General features: G+C 35.4%; 1 protein-coding gene and 1 pseudogene across 6 annotated transcripts in view; both read left to right on the top strand.

Annotated features, from left to right (window-relative positions):
- Positions 1-24,583, top strand: part of CNTNAP4 (contactin associated protein like 4) — a 227,469-nt gene that overhangs the window by 149,124 nt on the left and 53,762 nt on the right. For 5 of the 6 annotated variants that reach the window (XM_023528553.1, XM_023528550.1, XM_011356657.1 and 2 more), the window contains 5 exons: positions 897-1,046; positions 5,381-5,552; positions 11,843-11,949; positions 14,422-14,541; positions 21,998-22,195. In XM_023528553.1, coding sequence (XP_023384321.1) covers positions 897-1,046; positions 5,381-5,552; positions 11,843-11,949; positions 14,422-14,541; positions 21,998-22,195 — 747 coding nt within the window. The remainder of the gene's footprint in view (positions 1-896; positions 1,047-5,380; positions 5,553-11,842; positions 11,950-14,421; positions 14,542-21,997; positions 22,196-24,583) is intronic. The other variant, XM_023528552.1, reaches the window with a different exon arrangement.
- Positions 7,975-8,092, top strand: LOC111737675 (annotated as a pseudogene).

The following is a 24,583-nucleotide window of genomic DNA, read 5'->3' as shown; positions in this document are numbered from 1 at the left end:
TCGAAGGCTTTCTGCACTTAGAAACACTAGACAGCATTACCTCACTATGCTTGGGGTCCTTTCCAATGGCAAAGTCACCAAAAAAAAAACAACTATGTGAAAAAATATGTTGACATATGAGAACTGAAACAGGAAGTATTGCCTCATTTGACTTCAGCTGTAAACATGTATATCAATCAATTCATATTTTTCTCTGCTCTGCATTTCTGTGAATGATTTCAAAAGTGCTTCAAGTATTGATTTGGGGGTTACAAATAAGTTACGGTAAGTAGGCGAATTTGCAGAAATGGAATCTGCAAGTTGTGAGGATCGACTCTGTAAATATGGTTTTACACATTGCTTTATTTTTTAACTTTTCATCGTATCAGTAAACTTGGCAATTTTCATTATAGTCTCTTCAAATATTTTTGTATAATTGACTCGATATACTTTGCTAAATATGCTACTGTAATATTATAAAATATGATAATATTATAAAATATGATTGATTACATGAAAGTGTAAAAAAACAGATAACTCATCTTACTGGAAATAACCTAGAATTTTGGAAAGTATCTGTGCTCTCCCCAAACCCCTCCCCTTAAGAGTTAAATTACATGATGAAAGCTGAAAATTAGTCTATGCCAAACAATTGAAAGATGTTAACGATTTAGGATTGTTCAAAGTTGGGAATTTTGTTCTTTACTTGAAAAAGGAAAATAATGAAGCACCATTTTTTCCATAGAGAGTGCTGAGTTCCCACTCACTTCCTTTTCTTCTCTTCCTTTTTATTTCTTTTTATTAATAGATGTGAGCTTTGCACTTGATCGAGTGATGTGTATGTTGCTGTTTCTAATCAACTGCTGATGCTGTTCACTGTTGCTAGGTATCTCCTTTAACTGATTTTATCTCCCCAGGGGCTGGGTTGAATGATGGGCAGTGGCACTCCGTCTCCTTATCTGCCAAAAGGAATCATCTGAGTGTGGTGGTGGATGGCCAGGTGGCCTCTGCTGCTCTCTCCCTTTGGCATGAGAAGATTTATTCAGGTGGCACCTATTATTTTGGAGGTAAGAGAAGTCAAGGAATATGGACAATTAAACCCTATTTGCAGTTACTACCACTTTCTTGGGGATGTCATTATGTTTTACCTAATGTTAATACTGTGGAATAATTTCTCACTTTCTCTGAACGTGAAAATGTTGAGTGGATCAAGGTGACAAACTATGACCTAAAATGTACTTATTTGAGGTAGACTTATGTTTATGGTTTCTACAATGAGATTGATTGCAATTAGGCCACCCTCTGAAGTTCCTACAAACTTTGTTATATTTTACTATTGTTAAATGGTCCTTACGTGTCTTTTTCTAATTTTATGGGTTGATTTTATTACAGTGTTTTCCCGATCATGCCTCTTAGCTTCTCTGGAGCATCTTTATGGCTTTCCTACTGCCCAGTACAAAAGGGCAATATTATGCCAGTGAACAGATAATCTAACAATTAACTGGAGAAACCTCTTTTGATTGCTAAATGATAATGCACTGACTGATTCGTTTGATGAAATTTGCGCATCAGCCTTCAAAACCAGGCTTCATTTGTTTTTGTTCTCTAAGAACAAAAACAAATGAAGCATTTACCTGCCCAGTGGATGTTTAATTGAACTAAAAGATTGGAAAGAAAACCTTGAAAATGGAAATGAATCTATAGCATTGAAAAATTAAAATGAAATGTCATTTCCCATTAGGAAGGCAAAGCTGTGAAACTGTTAGTAGTAAGACTTTCTAATAGCGACTTGAGATGTTTCTTACTGTTGTTATTTTAAATTTCAATTGTTACTTCTGTCTAGAATCACTTTTGAATTTGGTGGAAAGCCCAACATTTATTATTCGTCAATAAAATGCAAATGCCTTTCTAAGAATTGACAGTAAGATATAGATCATGAATCATTCATCTGATATTAAGAGCAAACAAAGAAACAAAAACCCCTGCATAATCCATTACTGTGAAAGGCCGCATAGTACCAACAACCTTAAAAGATATAATTGCTTCCTTTAATAAGATGTGTACATTTCTGAACCAAGTTATTTATAAAACCTGATGGGATATATGATTGGTTTTATGGCAATCCATAAAAACATGTTCCTTTAATAGTAAGATGTATAGTCCAACTTAACCAAGAGCTTTCACTTCAAAGGAAAAGATTTAGAAGCACTAACAGAGATAAGGAAAAAAAAAAAAGCATATTGTTAAATGATGCAAAAAATATGGTAAAAATTTGATATTTATTCTTTTCCTCGTGACCTTTATAATTTGATACTTATTAAAGTGTTTCTAAGTTTTTGAACACTATACTGTGGACACTTCCATAATAAAATTCTAATTTTAGCACTTAAAAAAAAATAACCAGTCTTAAGTTTACTTAGGTATCTCTATTCCATCATCTTTTCAACTGGAGTCCTTCAGTACCAGAATATGTTGGATCTTGGCATGAGATTTTAATCACTAAACACATGCCCTGCAAAATATACAATCATGATTTTTCCATGGCTGGGAGCAAGGGTCCTAAAGAAAGCAGGAGACCTTCTGCTGCCCCACTTCTCTCTCCTCTTCCCAGCCTTGTGCCTCCAGGAACGGGAAGAGGAGTTCCATCCTTCCGGAAGCCCACCTGGGGCTGTGGGGCTGGGAATTCTGGATTCCGGCAGTGGACTGGAGAATGGGGAGAAGGTTCTGAGTTGGCACATCACACCCTACCCTGTGAAGCCTTCTGGGGCTATGGGCAAATACATGGCTGGAGGAGAGCTGGAATAGGGTCCCCTAGAGTATGGGACTGGCAGAGGGCCTCTAATTGCCTGAGCGATGCTGGCAATGGGGTGACCAACTCTCCCCAGTTTTAGCACTAAGAGCCTAGAGCCTGGGGAACACTCTCCCCTCCATAGCAAACTGTGATAATTGGTTACCCTAGAATACCTTCTGTTCTGTGTGCCTGAGAGTCCCCTTTATTACTAGAGCCTGTTTTATCTAGGTGGAAGGCTTTTCTTAGATAGTTAATTCTTCATCCAGTTTATCTTCAAGTAAATAAGTATCCCATGTTCTGAGACACTTCCCATCAGTTCTTCTTTGCTTCTCTTTAAATTCAACTGCAAATTTCCAATTATCTTATCAGCAGATGGTCAGTCTAACCTGGCTGCCCCACTGCCAAAGAACATGTGTTTCAACAGCCTGGGTCGTATCTCCATTCTCGGTCAGTCTTGGGAGCGACTGTCATATTGGGAGAATGGGCTGCAGCATTCTGTGTATATCACACGAAACTCTATTATCTGTCCATCATTTTTTTCCTTTTTTCTGTCCCTCTCAAATGCATGCTTTTCAAAAGGTCAGACTGCATCATGGTCAGCTTTAGTTATTTATAAATTATAAATTTTAAATCTGCTTTCTCCAGATTGAGGATGGATGTATAATTTCTGTGTATTCCCCTATGAACTCTTTGTGCTATTGATTAACACACTGTATGGCATAAGCTAAGGACACCAAACCTCATGCAGAATTCTCACACTCCTAATTGTGTAGATCAGACATTATCCAACCAGTGAACTGGCTGTATCACCATTAAGTCAAACCCAACATCTCACTTCTGGCACAGTGACATACAGTAATAATTTATCTGTCATCCTTAGAGGAGCTTAACATGCTGACTGCCTTTAGTAATGGATCCATCCATTAATTCAGCATTAAGTATTCCCCAGAAATCTTCCTGTTTTAGAATTTTCATCTCAAATGATTTCGGTGCTGAACCTCTCTTTGCTATCGCATTATATTAACTTGCAAATGCCTGTTATCACAGACTCATGAAACAAACCTGGCTTGAACCCTTCTTTGTTCTTAGCATCTCTTGCTATTAAACATTCTGGCTAGAAATATGAAGTGCCTCATGATATGAGGGTGTGCTTTCTGCAAAGTTCTATGACCTTTCCTTGTGACTGCAAGTTTTCTTAGTTTTGTTTCCTACAGGCATATTACACAATTACTCTGAACTAGTTTGAAATGTGTCAGGAAACACCACCTGGAGAAAAGGAGATTAGCAGAGCTGTTTGTATTTCTGGCATATTGTAGTTGCCCCAAATATTATTGAACTATTATACTCTCAATTTTTATTTTAACATTCTTAGTTAATAAGTCATCTAGAAAACATAGAGATATGGTAATCATATCCTATACCACAGAAGTAATTTAAGCATTGAAAATGCGTAGAGTACTATGTACACTAAATTGAAACTCAAAAAGCTTACATTACCTTTTCCTGATGTGTTAAATGAAAACTTCATCGTCTCCATTAGTTACAATATAACATTTCAATGTGTCTGTAACAGTTTTGAATATGAATCTGGCCTTGAATTGGCATGTAAATGTATTTTGTTAGGAAAACATAGCATTAATGATAAATATCCTCAGTCAAAATATTTAATTATACTGGAAATTCCCAGGTAAAAAACTAGCATGGATTGTATAGAATTAGGAATTTGTTGATTCATTTCTTGTTCTTTGAATTCGTAATAGTGGTTGACAACCATAACAGCAAAGAAAGATTAATGAAAAATGCATAAGTATAATGTATGTGTTCATACTCCATAAAATTATTTATTTCGCTTGGATAGAGAAACACTTAGAATATCATTAAACCCCAGACAATAATGGTCAATATTATAGTTCTTTATTATTTAAATAATTAGTGATAGGTCTTAGATAAATGTCAGAAAAACATCAATATAAATAGAACATTCTTTCACGAGGCAAAGAATAAGTAAAATCAAATAGTAAATCGTTTTTGATATTAAGCCATTATGATTTATTAAAATGCATGTATATATGGCTCTTATATGCATATGAAAATAAAGCACTTAAGTAAATAAAATAGTTGGCCATTTTATTTCCAAACAGTAAGCTTTAAATCCAAAGGTATTTCATCGTTATTGATTTATCTTTTCTTACCTACAGTGCACATTTTCATCCTTTATACTCTTCTTTTTTTGTTCCAAAAGGCTAAGTTCCTGTATTTAAGTTATATATAATTTAATACTGCTGACTAACATGTTTAAAATTCTGGAGCTAAGTATGCATAATTTTAAAATTTGTATCAAGTTAATATCCTTGCACATTGTTATATCATAATTTCCTACAAATCCTATGATAATAAAGAAAAATACTTTATATGAATTGCAGTTTATAATTTAGATCAAACTAATGATGACTGGAATGGGTTTTCTCTCCCTCTTTTAATTTAAGAAAATAATCAAACACCTATTTTATTTTTTTAATGACGTATTTTATGATAGTGAATCCTGACTCATTATGATATATCTTACTTTTTACTTGGTTCTGTTTTTTTGTTTTTGTTTTTTTAAATCAGGTTGTCCTGACAACAGCTTTGGATCCAAATGTAAAAATCCCTTTGGTGGATTTCAGGGATGTATGAGACTCATTTCTGTCAGCAACAAGGTGGCAGATCTGATTTCAGTTCAGCAGGGGTCCCTTGGGAACTTCAGTGACCTTCAGATAGATTCCTGTGGAATCACAGACAGGTAAGGGCCATCTCACTTCTTTATTTCGACCTGTCCATTGCCAAACATTTGGCAGCAGATTAAAATTTATATGTAAAACAAATATTATTTTCTCTCCTGTTTTCTACCATCATCTGGAAATGGGTTATATTCACATTAGAAAAAAGGAAAATATGCCTTTAGTTTTATATTTTATATTTACAATTGATAAAATTTAGATAGAATCCATTTGACCATGTTATTTATACACATACATGCTACCAGTTCACAAAAGATATTGTTGATGCTGCTATAATTTAGGTGGGTATGAATGTATCAAAAATGTATCATTAAACTCAATAGCTTAGGACACCTTAACAGTAATATTGATCATAATGTACCAATAAATCAGAGACCTATCTGGTCAGTTATCATACTGAGTTTTGCTTCCCTGACAACTGAGTGATATACTCAGAAGCATAGAAGTGTAACTGGTTGCTATGATCCTAATGTGTAAAATAATTTACTGACTTCTCTGCAGGGAATATAAAAAGGAACCTCTCTCTGGAAAAATTTGACTGTAGTGTTGATCAAGGTGTAAGGCTGATCCAGTAGTTTCAATCAGAGCTCCAGTGCAGTACATGGTAGTGCAAAATTTGGAAGTTAGCAGTAGCAGAGAAGCAACTTTTAGAATGATAATCGATAGCTAATAATTTAAAAGTACTTTTAGGCATGGTCAACTATAGCCAAATAATCTTTCCAGTTATGCTTTACTATCAAGGCTGTTAATTTTAATTATTGAGATCAGTGGACTGTCATGGCCATTACAGATTTTAAAAAATTAAAATGTGACAAACTTAGCCCTTACCTTGTAGTAGTGTTCTGTCTATATTTTGAATAAATTCATAAAATAACCTTATTTAGCAAAAGATTAGGACATTTCCTCTCTATGAATATACTTTTATTTTTGAACCCAATCTGTAAACAAAATAATTCTTTCTATAATGAAAGATTATACGTAAAGGGAGAATTTAGATAATAAACCACCATTGGCTTGATTTTAGGAGTAAATGACAGTGACTTTTTCCATAGGTACAACCACACCAGCCCTGAAACCTTAGTTTTGATTTTGGGGAGGGCCTCACTCACAGAGGTCAGGAACCCCACCTCTGATGGGTGATAGCCATCAGAGATAGTGGGGCGGGTCAGTTCTCCACACCATGAATGACAGTCGTTTGACCACCTCAGATTGCAGAAAATTCTTTTGGTACAAATAGATCCACACTTCTGTGTGATTGCTCCCGAGCTGCCATTTTACATGAAGAATCCATCCACGTAACCTGCTTTCTAGAGGTACATATTTGTAAAATCGAGTGTGGTACAACACAATTGGAGAATGTGTGGTGTCTGTACCACACCTTAAAAGGACTTCAGAAATAGTGAGCAAATTATGGATCAGATAGGCCTTGACTATACATTTTTTTAAAGAAAAACTTTAGGGGAATAGTAACCCTAACAATCTTAGTTACATTTGTATACCTTTTATTCCAAATGTATCTCTAAATTTATTCTCTTATATTCAGAAGAAAATATATAGTCATCTTTTGGTATCTGCCAGAGGATTAGATCTAATCTAATTGGTTCTAATATAGATATCAAAAACCTATAGATGTTCAAGTCCCTTATATAAAATAAAATAGTATTTGTATATAACCTACTCACATCTTCCATATGCTTTAAATCATCTCTAGATACTTATAATAATACAATGTAAATACTACGTAAATAGTTGTTATATACTGTATTGTTTCTGGAGTAATGATAAGAAAAAAGTCTGTACGTACTCCACAGGGGTGCAGACATTGTAGGTCTAACTGCATAGTATACATCAGCAACATTGTAACTTTTTTTCCCAAATATTTTCCATCCTTGGTTGAGTGAACCCACAGATGCAGAAGCAGTGGATACAGAGGGCTGACTGCATTCATTTATTTTGGTCTTATATATAGTACCTATTGACATAGCTTCTAAAGCATTGTTGGAGTATTTTTTAAATAAGTCTGTATACCAGGCTCTATGCTAAGCACTTAACAAGAATTAGTATTTAAATTTGTGTCTGAGTGTCTGCATAAGGAAGATAAAAGTATGTAAGGAGTGGGGAATATGCGTGTGTGAATGACCTTACAAATGTGTGTGTGTGCATGTGTGTGCGCATGTGTATGGGTTAATATGTGAGAATTTGTGTGTTGTGTGGGTAAGAATTTGTGCAAGAAAGTTATGTTCTAAAATTAATTTTAAATTAATCGCTTAATATGTATTTCAATTAATCCTCATGAAAACTCTTAGAACCTGTTCTTAGTAGTATTTATTTCTTATAAATATGGAAACAGATGCACAGATAAGTTAAGCTGACTAAGATGACATGACTAAAAGGCAGAGTCCAGCATCAAATCTAAGCCCTCTGGTCTATGGCCATGCCACTCTGCATGTGCCTGATCCAGTCTGATCTTGGAAGTTAAGCAGGGTCGGGCCTGTTAGTACTTGGATGGGAGACCACATAGGAAGACCAGATGCTGTAGGCGATTAAAAAAAAACAAAACAAATCTAAGCTTTCTGGTTCCAGGAAAGTTCCTCTGAAATATATACCTGCCATGTCCTACAGCCCCCTCGGTGCACATTAACGTTTATTGTGGTTAATACTTAATCTGTGTATAATAAACTCATAATTTAATGGTTTAATAAATTGCAGTTTAAAACAAACAGGAATATTAAAATATGCTTTAAAATTTGACAGGAACTAAAACAACATAGTTCTTTTTTATTGTAAATAACTTTAAGTTGGATCAAACCTACACACAAAGGTGTACATACATGTATGCACATGCTCACATTCACAGTCATACAGTCATTCACACATACTCTTTACACACATAAACTAATGTAGTCATTGCACATGGTCTCTCACACATGTACACACTCATGTGCTCATCATATATTCAAAACCCCCTTACCACGCATAATCCTTATGCATACACTCCACGTACATACGTTTACACACTTCCTCACACATTAACCCATACACACTTATACACGTACATTCTCTCACACACCCACACCATCTTTACACACCTAAAATTAACCCACATCTTCTTTACACACAGTCACACACACACACACACACACACACACACACACACACACTCTCATCTGGAAGCCCTCCCTTTGTCTTCTGTCAACATATACCTGCAGGGAAGGTCGCCTCAAGTCCAGGAAATCTGGTGGGGAATGACTGAGGAGTGAGGGCAGTTGGTCTCTTCCTGGAGGCGAAGACAGAACTTTGAAGGGAGCTGCCATTCGTGTCTCTATGTCTATTTCCCCATGTCCATGTCCCTATGTCTTGGCAGAAACTCAAGTGGGGCTTGGGCAGGGGTGACAGTTGTTAGGACATAAACACTTACTAAGTTACTCGAACCTAATGCATTATTAAACAAAAGAATCCAGTATGTTTGAATATCAATGTTTTAGGAATATCCTCTGATTGAGGAAGGTTACCATCTCAGACCTGAATTACCTATTCTTTCCTGAGTTGAGTAGGGCAGAGGGTGTGGTATGTCCCTGGTCTCAAATGACATCTGGGCTACTGAGACTGCTGACAAGAATTGAGGCCGTTGTGTCACATTCACCATGGCAACCTCAGCAGGCCCAGCACCTGCCTCCTGGCTTCCCCAGCCTGCAGCCCTCATACCTCCATCGTGCTGTTCTCCCAGTCCGCTCCCACCTCCCAGTCCCTGGGCTTGGGTGTCTTTCCTGCATTGCACATTCTTCCCTCTAGTCTGGTCCTTGACCTTCCTCCAGTCACACCCCCTTTTCTCTTTCCCAAGGAGCCCGTTAAGCCTGCCCTTGTTCCTCTTCCTTATGTTCACGTGTGTTTCCGCCCCCTGCTGACAGTTGATCTGAAGATCATGGTGTTATTCTCTCTCCTGTAACACTGAAGACATGGCTTATTTATCTGAGAGAGAAAAGGGTGGAGTGGGGTGGGGGTAAAGGGCTGGTTCTTGTTGATTTTACAGTTATGAGATTCGAATGCAGGTGGTCACCATTATCCTAGGACCAGTAGGCACTCAATTGTTCAATTTTCCTAAACGTGATAATATTATAGAGATTTTTACTTCAATATCATTAATTCCAGCCAAGTTTTACATTGTGTAAAAGTCTTTTGAAATTTATATTGGAATGGACAGGGAGTCAGGATAAACAGAAATAGTACACATCACTTCAGTTTTGGGCATGTCGATATATACATTTGTTCAATTCACAAGCAATGAAAATAATGATGGAAAAGTCTAAGGAAAAGGCTAGAGGAAATGGGTTAAAGAGTTGTTTTGCTTTGTGTTGGAATGACTAGTGAGCAGAAAGGTGTACAATACAATTGTTTAGAACATTTAGTTAGAATTAGTACTTCACTATAAAATGTAATTCGACATAGGTAAAAAAAAAGGAAAGAACTACTATATGATGAATTTAAATAAAATCCACAATCCAGTCTTTCACATTGTAATTTAAAAATGTAAAAAGTCAAGTTTAACTAACAAGAGTCAACAAAAATGGATTTGTGTCTTTTAGTAGCAGATCAATTAGAAATAGCGCATATATAAAAATAATTAAAGATTATTCTTTAGAATTTTAGGCATAGCTATTTATATCTGCCCCCTTTTAAAATACAGTTGCAGTCTGTTAATAGACTGCTCTGTCCTTTTCTGATGACCAGCTAGGATTGTTATTGTTTTACTTTTTAAAAATTTTTCTCTTCTGGATTGTTATTGATTTGAAATACTTAAAATATTAAATACGTCATGAAACATTATTTGAATGGATTCCTGTGAAAGTATAAAAATGCTAAAATAAATGTAAACTTAATTGGCATGGAAAGATATCCATTATTTATTAAAAGGCAGGTTGTAAAATAATGTGATTATTATGATTATATATACACACATGTATACACATATATAATGTATATATACACAAACACATATATGTTTATAGTGGTAATTTATATATTGAGATTGTAAGTTATATTTCTTTTCTATTGTTTCCTGGATTGTTTGATTTCTGTACATAGGATTTCTATTTTTTATTGTCAGGAAAAGTCAATAACATTATTTTCAGTTAAAGCTGGAAAATTCTATAAGCAAAACATGAAGTTCCCGTGCTTAGCTTTAATAAAGGAGGAAACTCTGTTGTAAATATATTCTTGGCAGATTTTGTAGTTTATTTATTTTTTAATCTGGGATGAATGAGAATATTTAAAGCCTTACCCTCAGTGTATCATTCAGTAATTTTTTTCATAGTATCTTAAGCCAAAAGATGTACTTACCAGTTTCACTTAAAAAGTTGTTTGGGTTCAAGCAACTTCATAAGTGTTTATGTCTTAACAATGTAGTAACTCTTTTGAAAAAGATATATATATTTGAAAAACATTTTTGTTTCATTTTTAGTTAAACACAATTACTTAGCAATTGCACATGTTTACCGTTGGGTACTGTACAACTTTTCAAAGCTTGAAATCTTTGGGGGAGACACTGCCACCTTCATTTTTTGTTCAACGTCGATTTTACATGGTACTTGTTTTTTATTAGCCACTAAAAGTTCTGCTTCTCAAAGTTAGGGTACCATTAAAAGGAATGTATTGCGATCAAATGTTGAAATTGAACTAGCTCGAGCTAGTAAGTCACATAGTGTTTGATAGATGTTGAATATGCCTGTATTTCTTTTGAAAATTTAAATATCCTAGGAGCCCCCATGAGTTCAGTTCAGCACCCTAGGGCACCTTGACACGCTGCCTGGAATTTGTGTCTGCATCATACAACTTCAGCATTCCTGGATGTATGCATCAAGTGAATAAAGATGTCCCTCCCTCCCACTTCCTTCTCTCCTTCCCTCGTCTTTATTTCTTCTTCCTTTAAATATTCAGTGTAGTGAATCAACATGAGTAAATGTTATTTTGTGTAAGCTGTTCATATTTCTGGCAACATATTGACTTAGCGTTATGTCACTTAGGGAAAAGAAAGAGCTCTAATAGAGTAGGACGTGATGAAAATTAAGCAGCCACAACTACCTGAGAATTGGTTAAAATCTGATGAATTTATCGATCTATGGTTTAGTTCTGTGATTAAAGTACCATAATGACAGACTGAATAACCATTAGTCATGTTAAATTTACTCTTTATGTTAATGTTGACATTCTTCTTTCACATGACCATGTACGAATGATCGATATTTTAAGATATCTCAAGTGGAAGAATAGTAATTGTGTCTGCATCTTCTTTTAGGTGTTTGCCCAACTATTGTGAGCACGGTGGTGAATGCTCCCAGTCCTGGAACACCTTTCACTGCAACTGTGCTAACACTGGTTACAGGGGAGCTACTTGCCACAACTGTAAGCCAAACACATCTGCTTGTTCTCGCCTCCCTTCTGACTTCCCTGTTTCATTTCCCTTTTCGTTACTGTGTGTAAATATGTCCATGTATGTGCAACCATGCATCGAAATGTACACCCTTGAATTTTAGCATCCTGTTGATTTCTAGTTGACCCAACTCATTTAATTCTGGTCATCCTTTAATAGGTGGGTACTGTTATTATCCCTAATTTACTCATGAGGTAACAGAGAGAGATTAATCACCTTACCTAAAATGTCTTAAATAATTGAGCCACAGCAAGGAAGTGAACACTTGGAATTATGCTCCAGAGCCTGGGATCACAACCAGTACTCTTTTCCTGTATTATAAACCATACATTTTTTGTCTGATGAAATGTTTGCAGGTATTGTAAGATTCATGCCATTTTGTCATCCAGATGTTTGGTACATGTGATGGGGTCGGCCCAAGGGCGTTCGTTACAGTCATCGGCCTCACCCATCTCAGTCCCTTCACTGTACGCTGCTTTGTACTCCTGACAGAGATTAGATTGGAACCTTGGGCTCGCAGCCCTGGGGCCTCCACCAGGGGACTCTGAGGGGGCCTGTTCAGTGCCATAGTCAGAGTCATTCCTGGAACATCATCTTACATATTGCCTTATAAGCTCATGAAGAATGTTTGCTGTTCCCAAAGGCACACCTCCGTGTAACCAGGGGCCACATTACTGGATACAGGTCACCCAGCTAGCAGAGGGAGAGTACATTTTAATTTTTTATATCCTCCATCATTTCCACTGTAGTAACTAACTCAAAACAGAAAGCTAATTGAATGTGTTTTAATTGACTATTTGCCTTTAATTGTTATCAATGACTGAATCTAAATATAAACCCAAACAGTTCTGAGGAAAAAAACGGTCAATAAATGCATATTTTTATCTGTGGCCCACAGTTTGACCCCAATCACTGAGTTAACTCAGGGGATTGAGCAGGTAGTCTAAATGGAGCTGAATGGTTTCTTTTTCTATCTTTCTTTTTTTATTTTTTTATTTTTGCCAGTAACCATTCTGAGAAATGAGTCCAAGATGGGAAACCTAGTTATAGTGAAACCATCACTATCTTTTGCATAGTAAAGAGGGGGCAGCAATGGGGTCTTTTAAAAGGTTTTATTAGAAAATAACATGTTAAACAATCATGTTATAAAATGTCAAGCAATACACCTGAAGCAAAAGTACTCCCAATTATCCTTATCCGATCACGTGACCTCTCTAATACCTACCCTCTCTCCAAAGTTATATGTAGATATAACATCTTTCTAGGAATTTATGAACATAGGCATGTGTACATAGAAGTGTATAAATTAACTATTTTTGTGTGCCTGCTTCACTGCACAAAGCACAAATGTGATTAGAAAGCAATCCATACTTATATTTCCATCTATATAATATATAATATGAAAAAAATAAAACTATCATTTTGTGGAGGAGTGGAGAAGTAATTTGGTATGATTATCTGAAATTTTTGTAACACTGAACAAATTAATTACATATGGTCTAAAAACTTATTAACACAATTTTTGAAAATTTAGAATAATACATCAGGGAAGGACATTCAGGGATGATTTACTTCTCATTTCACAGAATAAAGAGCTTGATGGAAATTATCAGTACATTTGACCAAGTATTCAGTGAGATTGGGCACTATATATAAGTGTTAATATCAAACCTCATACATGGAAATTATATAATTATATACTGAAAAGCATCCAGTTATGAATCAAAACACAGTGAGATCACTTGGCGGCAAATTTCATATAAATATTTCTTCTGATTTGAATTTTAATTATCTTGAATTCTCATTACAGAGCATTAGAGAAAGCCTCTTTTGTAAATTAGCTTTTAAATTATGAGGAACTTTGTAAACCATATTTGTTTTACAAAAAAGGATTTTATCTATAGATAATTTTGTGTGAGAAAGGAGAATAGTTACATTATTTAAAACTTTTCTATTGCATAATTATTGGATAACAGCAAATTATTTAAGGAGATTGCATTATTGTGCTTCAGATGTCAGATTATTACAAGGTGAAACAGAATTAGAAATTCCAAAATGGATGTTGAAAAATTTATTTGGATGAATTCATTATAAAGATTCATTATAAATGTCTTAACATGTAAACTGTTTACCTTCTCTTTTGTTCTATCTAATGTAAAAATAACCTAAATTTTCATTTTAACTAATATATTCTTTTAGTGATAAAAAATAATGCCATAAAATGTAACCTCATGCTCCCTTTTTTCTATTTAAGCTACTTTCATCCTTATCAGTTTTTAAAAACAGAATGAGTTTTATTTTAAAGTACATTTTACTTTTTCTTCTGGTCAATAATGTATGTATTACATTTTGAAACTTGGAGTATTTTCTGTCCATATTAAAATTTAAGAGATTCATTTTAAACTATTCCATTTATAACGATCCAATTTTTTTTTTTTTAACAGCTATCTATGAGCAGTCATGTGAAGCTTATAAGCATAGAGGAAATACTTCAGGGTTTTACTATGTAGACTCAGATGGAAGTGGTCCCCTAGAACCATTTCTTCTATATTGCAATATGACTGGTGAGTTAATCAACTTTCATTTAATAGTTAAATTTGCATGAATGCTTTAGACACAAAATTTAAATGAAGCAAGTGGGGAGTTGACCTAATTTGCAATTTGATTAAAATGTATAAAATGTATAAATCTTTAAAAAATAATTAATGATGATGATTTAAAATGTTGCCATTATTTTCTATGCATGTGGTATATATATAAAACACCTAATAATAAATGTATTTTATTAAGTCCCAAAACAAAAATGATAGACTTTATTCTCTGAGGATATTAATGCATATGAAAGCTTTGAAAAATATTTATTTTTTAAATGTAGATAAAAGTGAAGTTTATTCTTGAATTCTTTACTTATGTATATTTAAATAGGAATTAATAATCATGAAAAAATAAGTTTGATTAAATTCATCATTTATTCATGATAAAAAAGAAAATGAAAAATCAATAAATTACCAATAGAGGAAAATTTCCTTAAATTTGTTAAAGAGTATCCACAAAAAACCACTATAGCATATAACACAGTTTATGGTGAAATATTAAAGGTATCTCCCCTGTTACCAGCATTAACAGAAGGATGTCTGCTGTTATCACCCTGCTCTCCATTATTTGGGGGTCTGAGCCAGTGCAATAAAGCAAGAGAAATGAATGAAAGATATAAGTACTGGAAAGGAAGACTGAGATTCTCTTTATTGTAGATGTCCAGGTTATGTATTGAGAATATTCTAAACAATCTAGAGATAAATTACTAAATTTTAGGATGATATCAGTTAATATAAAAATTAATTTATTTCTGAATACCAGCAATAAGCAATTAGACAATGAAATTTTAGAAGATTCTATTTTTACTAGCACGAAATATCTCAAATACATGGTAATAAATGTAATGACAGATGTGCAAGGCTTCTACATGGATAAATATTTAATGGTCTTGAGCTAAACTAAAATCCTAAATAAATACAGAAATATAAAATTTTTATCGATTAGAAAATTCAATGTGTCAATATCAAATTTTCTCAAGTAGGCATTGATTCAGTGCAAACCTAAATTAAAATTTCAGTGAGGTGTTTGTTTGCTGGTTGGTGTAATTGTTTTAATGAAAATAAGCAGTTTCTAAAATTTATCAGCAAATGTGAAGGGACAAGAAGAACCAGATTAATCTTGAAGAATAAAGCTGAAGGCCTCAACTCTATCTGATATAAAGACATTATACTGATAAGTTAAGTAAAACAGTGTGTGATTAGCACAAGGGTAAACAAACAGACCAATGATATAAAATAGAAGGGATCAAGATTCCTTTCAACCAGTGGTGCTGGGGAAAATTATATATAAATGTAAAAAGGAATATTGATCTCTTCATCATCAAACACAAAGAAATGGATTCTAGATGAAGTATGCTATCCAACAGAGTAGCTACTAGCAAACAAGTATCTATTTAGATTCAGAGTTAGTTTTACAAACTAAATGAATTGAAATTTTAAAAAAATTTAAATTTATTTATTTTTATTAAATTTATTGATGTGACATTGGTTACAAATTTAAATTTAAGTTAATTTATTATAATAAGATGAAATGTCAGTCCCCCCAGTCTCACCACATTTTAACTGCTTAATAAACGTCTATTCCATCACTGCAGAAGGTTTAATTTGGACAGTGCTATTTCAGGAACTCAAAATTTTATGGAGCAAAACCAACAGAAAAAAGAAATATTCAATCGAAGCAGGAGGTGTTGCAGAAGTGGATTCACCTCTTAAAATACTGGGGAAAGAGCCTTCCAGGCAGATGAGATATCTAGTGGTTAAGTCCTGATGGGGGAGCTCTTCCCAGGTGTGTTCAGCAACCAGCAACCAAACCAGTGTGGCTGGGATATGGCGAGTAATCAAGGAGTATTAGGAGAGCAGGAGAGAGGCAAGCAAGGGCAGGGGAGAGAAGAGAAGAGTCATGGGGCCACCAACAATGTCATTAGGTATCTGGCGTTACCGTGAGTGAGAAGAGAAGACGCTGGAGAGTTTTAAACAATGGTAGATGCAATCTGACTTCCTTTCATAGGATCTTAATTGTTCTTGTGCTGGGAGCTGCCTATTCAGGAGCAGGGGTAGAAAGAATTTGGGAGACCATATATATATACCATGGGTTATATACATACACATCTTTTTCTCTATATATATCTCAATCCATCCATCCATCATCTATCTATCATCCATCCATCCATCCATCCATCTATCTATCTATCTATCTATCTATCAAAAGACTTAGGAAACCAGTATGGAGACCAGTTCAAGAAATGCAGGAATCCAGTAAAAGCTGATAATGGTGGCTTGCACTGGATAATATAGCAGTGCAGATGGGGGAAGGAGATTTGGTTTTCTCATGGAATATATCTGAGATGTGAGAAAAACAAAAGGAGCCAAAAACAGCACCACATTTTGACTTGGGTCGTTGGAGTAGATAACTTGCCATTATTTGAGATGTGGTCAGAAAAGGCTTGAGGGTCCAGATCAGGAGCTCAGCTTTACACACTTTGAGTTCAAGATGTCTGTTACACATTCAGATGAGATACCGAGACGACAGCTGAATATGGAAACAATGGTTCCTTCGTATTAATGTATAATTCTGAAAACCGCAAATGGAGGTCAAACCTGGGAGACAAATATTTGGGGGAATATTATAGAATGCATCTTTAAAGATTTTTTCAAATAACACAACCAGGTGGCTTCCATGAGCTGTCACAGCCATCGAGGACAGTGCCTGTCTTGGTCCATTCTGGCTGCTATAGGAAAATACCAAATAGGGTAGCTTCTAAACAATAAAAGTTTATTTCTCACCCTTTTGGTGACTGGAAATTCTGGCGGTAGCAGAGTTGGATGAGGGTCCTCCTCTGGTCGCTGATTTCTTATGTCTTCACATGCATTTAAGCACCTTAAGCATTACAAGCTAAAAGATGCAAAGAAAATCTCTTTTGAATGGACATTTTCCTAAACTATGTTAAAGACTAAAAAGTCTTTCCAAACAGAGTATTCTAACTATAATTGGAAAATAATTAGAATAATAAGAACTCCAGTGTCTGCCCCTGTTAAAATGTATAGGACACTTTTCTTTTACACTAATTCCATTGCTTTTCTATCATGAAATAGTTTTATATTCAAGAAGTTTCTCATTATCAAACACTGCATAAGGATGTTTCAGTGGAGAGAAAATGCTGCGAGCTGGAGCGGTGGCTTTCAAACTTCTGTGAAAATGATACTTCGGTGGCTTACAGTCACCCTTGCTCACTGCACTGCTATTAAGACTCTTGGATTTAGTTTCACTGACTCAGTAAGTTTAGAGACCAAGGTCTGGGTCTCTATTCCATTAACAAGCTCTCCCCACATGATTCTAAGATAGGGGCTCCCAAGACCATTCAGTGAGAAGGCTGGGAAGTAGAGGACTTATAATAGAATTATTTTTACCTCACGGATTTCAATAATAAAGGCTTTCTTCATAGCTCGGAGAGTTAATAACTAACTATCTTTATTCAAATGCAGCCTTGCTTATATTGTTTTGTTCCCAAATGTTCTTTCCTTTCATCTCCCAGCTTTCCTTGGCACAGCACTTCCTACCTGCTCTAGTCTTTATCACATCCATCACCCTCAGCTATTAAGTATGAAGGAACACAAGCTCTGCAACTGTGTTGCTTAAACAGCATGTTTTTCCCCCCTCTACACTGCTACACACTAAAAAATAGCAGTCAGCCTAGATAAATTAAGTTCTTAATTATTCAGTTGCTTTACATGCAATTTATATTATTGGAAATCTCCTCAGGGAAAGACACCAGTAGACCCAAACTGCCTTTTAATTTTTTTCATGTATTTATTAAATTTAATAGATTTTCTGCCTATTTCAGCTGTCCCTTCTTACTCGTTTCCCAATATATCCTTAACAACTCTCCTTGAACCTGATAAAGGATATTTAAAAAAAAAAAATCATGGCTCTTATACAGATATAAAAATAAATGCTAAAAAACACATTTTAAAGATTTAGTTTAATACATTATTAATGAGGAAGCTGGTAAGATGTTGCAACTATTCAAAGGAGAATCCAAAGAACATACATACATACATACATATATATATCACAGGAACAGTGAGATAAATGTGAAAATGGAGGCAAATCTGGCTTCTTTCAGAGTGGAGGAGGGAAGTCAATCGAATCTTTACCAGGTAGAATTTCCTTGTCTATAAACAAGAATTATGTGTTATAAGGAAACCTGCTCTCCTAGAAAAAAAATCTGAAAGCCTGGCTTACAGGATAATTGAATGTTACATAATGTTAAATAAATAAGTCTGAAATTGTGACGGCTATGAGATGTTATTAGATGGAATTTAGAGATAGTGAATTGCTCTGGAGAGATTTATAGGCTCATCTCTCTCAGAAGCATTTGCCTACACTCTAAGAGTAGTAAAAAACTGAAGATTTGCACCTCTCCTCTCTCACTCTATGGAGGAGAAGAAAAGATTCCAGCCTTCCTCTATAAGCTGGAAGCCTCATAGTTTCAGTGTGGCTCTTCGTGGTGTAACTCCAGCATGTGCGGGTGCATCTGGCACTCATTGTGTGGGCCTCTGGAAAATTGGGATGTGGAGAACAGATGCTGCTAAGATTCTCTGTGAGCGAATGGTCCCCGATCTAGAGATCTCCTGTGTCTGTTAGTCTTTATCTATATATTCTTATCATCTATAGCTATATCAGCATATAGATAGATAAATGTAGATAAATATAATTTGAATGAGACAGACAGGATAACTTAACTTGCAAGCAGGATAACATCTCATAGCCTTCACAATTTCAGAATCAACATTATTTTGCAATTCAATCAGTTATCTGTAATTTAGAGTTATAAAACAGCTAAAAGGTAATGAAAGTCTCAGAGCCACCATAAAATCAGAATCAGATAACCTGGAAGGTTGTGTTCTAATCTGGACAATGCATCATTTTTATTCATTCATTTGTTTATCCCCTCATTTAACTAATGTCTTCTGCATGTTGTGCCAAGCCCCTGTGCTATGTGCTGAAGGTACTATGGTTAACAAATTGAAAACTATCACTCTTCTCCTAGAGCTTACAGAAGTGTGGAAAAGGCCAATAAAATAAGTAACAAAATACTGAATTGCAAATTGTGATGAAGTCTATGTCTTTTACAGTTGTGATTTCTAAATCAGTGTTTGTGAAAATATCGGATGACACACTCATGTCTGAAAGAACAGAAAAGAGGCTGTAATTAATATTTTTGAGAGATTCCCGTTAGTAAATTACATAAGATGTGGAACTTGGCTGCTGGGCACTCATTTCCATTGCTCAGAAACTGTTGCGATGATTTCATTGTCTCTGCTTTGCCCTGGAAATCTAGATTGCCTAATAAGTGTGGCATTTGTTCAACTTCCTGCTTTGTAGCACTTTTTATTAAAAAATAAAATCACTTACAGAAACGATCATAATGTTGAAATTTTAGAATTTCAAAAGGAAGTATTTATATGAGCTGCCCTTTAACGGCTGTCATGCCCTATGGCCTTGAATCTCTTGCAACAACTTAAAAGACCTTTAGAATCATGTGTTAATTCTGAACCAGTGGACACTAAACTGTAGGGAAGTCCCTCTCAGTGTGACCCAAAAGGCATAGGGACAAAGGTTTCATGCAGGTTTATTGTCCTGCTCTTTTGGCGGCTGCTCAGCCAGAGTTGAGCTCCTCCATGCACCATTGATTTACCACAAGAAAAGATGAATCATTTTACTGAACAACAAAGGCAGAGTCCAACAGAGGCTGGACTAACAGATTTGCCTTGTTAATAATCTTAAACTCCTAACAGCCAAGATTAAGTTGGCTAAAATTATAGAATTTCAGACCTACTATATGGCTTACTATATCTTTGCTACTTTATTTGGAAATGGAAGCTCAGATTTTCTCTGACTTTCTTATGGGCACAGATCCATGCCACACCTGCCACACAGATCTGAACATCTTAGATCTACATTGTACTGCCATTTGGCCATCTATAATTAATTTCATTAGCTTATATGTCATGTCCTTTTCAAGGAAAATATTTTGCTGATAAAGCTCTACAGTGAGCTGAAATGCAAGGCAGAAATAAAAGTAGTGGCTATTGTTTCAGAGAAAAATTATGCTCCACATAGGCAATAAGGCTGTCGAAGTTGTGTCCTGTCTCATTTATTTGGCAGGCCTCTTCTGTTCAAACTTCTGGTGACCAGGAGAGGGCTGGGAGTGACATTTCTCAAAGTATACCTCTTTGTCTTAGTTTGATTGTTGAACCATGTGAATGTATTAGCTCAGAAGAGAGGTGAAGTAGATTCTAGCTGCTGTTTTCCTCTGATTTGGAATATTCCTCTGTAGTACAGAGAGTTATATGACTTAACAGCTCATATATACCAGAATTTTGACAACTTCCAATCCGTTTCTTACCTATTAAATCAGAGGAGTTTTGATTCATCTGTTCGTGTGTGTGTGTGTGTGTGTGTGTGTGTGTGTGTGTGTATAATCACAGTAAATATAATATGAAGTCTTGCTGGAAAAGTTGAAGGATGGGTATATTATGCTGATCTTCTGTTACAAACATTGTAGGATTTTTATTTCATCTAAATAGTTTTGGTAATCAGTATGATGGAAATGTTTGCAGACATTTAGGGGCCGATAGTGATAGCTCTAGTAAATATGCAAAGATATTTTATTTTTTGTGTTAATTGAGTTGCTTATGCTGAATTAGATGTGTTCAGTTCAAAAGAGTAACTTCCTATCGTATTGCATAACTATGCAGATCACATGATACCAAAAAGAACATTTCAAATGTGATTTATAAAGAAGTAGATGTATACTCATAATTAAATGTCTGAAGACAGGGATATACAGACCATAAAAATTTGACTTTGTTTTTGTGGGTAACATGGATGACTTTTAAGACTAGAAAAGTCATTGCTTATAATTTAAAATATTCTATAAATTCTAAGATACACTTTTTTTTACATTGTAACATCTTTGAATTCAGAGTGTATCAATAACCCACAATGTTTTACAATGATAATAGGTAGCATTATTTTTCTTTCTTTAAGTAAAAATAAAATGAAATCATGGATCTTTAAAAGGTACAACATCAGATTTGATGAAATAAAATGTACCACAAAAATTTAATAATCAATTTTCTTAATATTTTTCAACATATGTGTTGTCTGGCTAAATTTCATGAAAAAGCAAAATAAAATCACTGCAAAGCTTGGCAATTGTATAAATTTCAAGGAATAGAATCACTTTAATTAATTCAAAAGTTTTAAGAGTTCATTTGTGTTAAGTCTGGCTCTCAGAGAGGTTTGATGACTAGAAAAATTTGACTCAGATAAAAGGTGATTTTGATTTTCTTTATTTATTTTAACTTTTGCAGACTAGTGATGGTCTCCTCTCTTTCTTCCCCCATTTCTGCATCCAAGAAACTGCGTGGACCATCATACAGCACAATGGCTCTGACTTAACAAGAGTGAGAAACACTAATCCAGAGAACCCGTATGCTGGGTTTTTCGAGTACGTGGCCAGCCCGGAGCAACTCCAGGCCACCATGAATCGTGCGGAGCGCTGCGAGCAAGAGCTTGCCTACTACTGCAAGAAGTCACGGCTTGTGAATAAGCAAGGTCGGTAAATTGAGGCTTTTGTCCCCCTGCACATATTGCACAGTGCACTCTACTTACCAGCTCCTGAAGACTTTAATTCTGCAAGGTGGTGGCATATAACCACTGTGGGTGTGTGCTCCCTGTGTATTTAGCAAACATTTCACAGTCTGGAAGTCACAGAGATGCTATTGCCTGAAGAAAAGAACAAGGTCAATTTATACTGAGCTTTGTTCAAAGCCTTGATTGCTTTTGGAGGCTCTTTCTGGCCTTAACCTGATAACCGTACGGAAAGGGGCTTCATTCTGATACTCCGTGAATTCACAATATTTATCCCTTGTAAAGAGCAAGTAACACATACAGTTTGTTTTTTCGTAGAAAAGAGCTAATAAAAATATGACTCAGTTTTCTGAAAGTGACTATTCTGTGTGATTCTTTTTCGTGGATTGTTGACAATGAGCCTCTGGGTATAACTGAAAACTAGAACAGGCCACTAGCAACCCCGTTTATTCAGTAGCTCAAGTAGAAATCAGAAAATCATCTTAACTCTTACTTTTATTCTACTTTTAATAACCAGTCTGCTCCTAAATTTGGTGTTTGGTTTCGTGTTTTCTCCCTTGAGAATATCTCATTAAGTGAGACCTTCACAGTTCCCGCCAATACTGCCTTAGTGTAAGCCCTTAATGGCCTAATTCTTAAAGTTACTGCAAGAGCTTTCAACTGGCCTCCCAGCTTGCATCTTTCCATGTCGTCTAACTATCCCATATAGAATTCAAAATCTTAATCTTTATGAAAAAAATAACCTTTAAGAAACACGGCTTCCATCTCGACACTTTGCTATTTAATAAGCTCCTGCCCATCCAACACAGACACTTCTGTCTGGACACCGGAACTGCATATTCTGTACCCATCTGCTCATGCAACCTTCATGTTTTCTAGCAGACATATTCTAGCAGGTTTATTTTTTCTTGAGAAGTTTGAGAAGATTCTAAGACATCTGCACAATAAAGCCACTTTGTTAATGTTTGCTCCTGTTTGTTGTCATAAGAGAGGTTGGAGTTCCAGACAGAATGACCAGAATTTTAAAAGCAGTGTTTCATATGTGAATATCATTTGTCATATGGATCATACTGAAGAATTCTGAACTTTTGGTATGACATTTGAACCTATCTCTTCCAATTAAACACCCCTCCTGTTTATTCTCCCCCCACTTAATACAACCAGATTTTTACCCCCATGCCTAAGTTCCACCCCCCTTGCCCCTCCTTTTCCTCCTCCTTCTTCCTCTTTTTTAAAATATTCTTATTTGACCTTTTATCCCATCTTACCGGTTTTCACTCAAATCTTATTTCCCCGAAACCTCAATTTCATCTGTGACTCACTATCAGATAGTTGCAGTGCGAAGAGCACTGGATTTAGAGGTGGGGAGAGATTTAAGTTCAAGTTCTAGGTCTCTCATTGATTAGGTATAGAACTTAGATACAGATGTCTTTCTTGGTCTTCGTTTTCTCTTCTCTGAAATGCGGCCGTTAATACCAGCCTCACAGGGCTGTGGTAATGATTGGGTGCATAATACATACATACGAAGGTGCATGAAGTGAGTTCCTCATTCGCAGCTCTCTTGTGCGTCATGGTCATAGCATACCAGTTTAGTGTGCAACCGATTGTTAGTGAGCAAGCACCACACAAAGTAAAGGGGAAGTCATAGAGTTGAAGGAAAACCCGCCTGTATGCTAGTGGTGCTCGTGCATTTTTTTTCAGCTCCCTAGTGTTTCAGCCTGGCTTGAGAACCACTAGTGAAGAAAGTCGCAAACTCTAGAAGTCGGTAGAACAGCAAATGATGACAGTTGTTAAATGCACAGCTTTTTCTCAGGTCCATGACCCTAGGATTTATGTTGAATAGATTTGAGGTGAAAAAATTAAAAATAGAACAATTTGGATTTTTAGGTGAAATTAATGTATAAGGAAGAACAGGAAGGTGGTGTCAAACATGTTATATTTACAGTTTCGAATCTTGAATGTAGCAGTTTCAAGTAATAACGGTATCATCGTCATGGATGGGTAAAGGGGGATGTATGTGGAAATATGTGGAGCTGCTGACTCAGCACATTAGAAGGATGATCGATGTGAATACTAGAGTTATTTGGGATTTGGACTGTGGGAAGGGGAAGGGGAATGTTCTATGATCATGAGATTTTATCATTTTAATTTTTCAATGTTAAAAATTTCTCATGATTTTCTTAATTCTTTTTTCTACTTTAAATTCTTTAGGACATTTTAAAAAGTCTTGGACAAAACCAAAGGTATTTGGTACCACTAAAACATTCAGTGGTTTCTATTTTATAGGGAAGATAGGACATTTAGAGGCAAAAATATTATTCACACTTCAGGAATAACGATTTATTTTCTCTT

Source organism: Pteropus vampyrus, unplaced genomic scaffold (assembly GCF_000151845.1).
Source record: "Pteropus vampyrus isolate Shadow unplaced genomic scaffold, Pvam_2.0 Scaffold29, whole genome shotgun sequence".
Taxonomy (NCBI): domain Eukaryota; kingdom Metazoa; phylum Chordata; class Mammalia; order Chiroptera; family Pteropodidae; genus Pteropus; species Pteropus vampyrus.
This window is presented reverse-complemented; position numbering and strand designations above follow the sequence as displayed.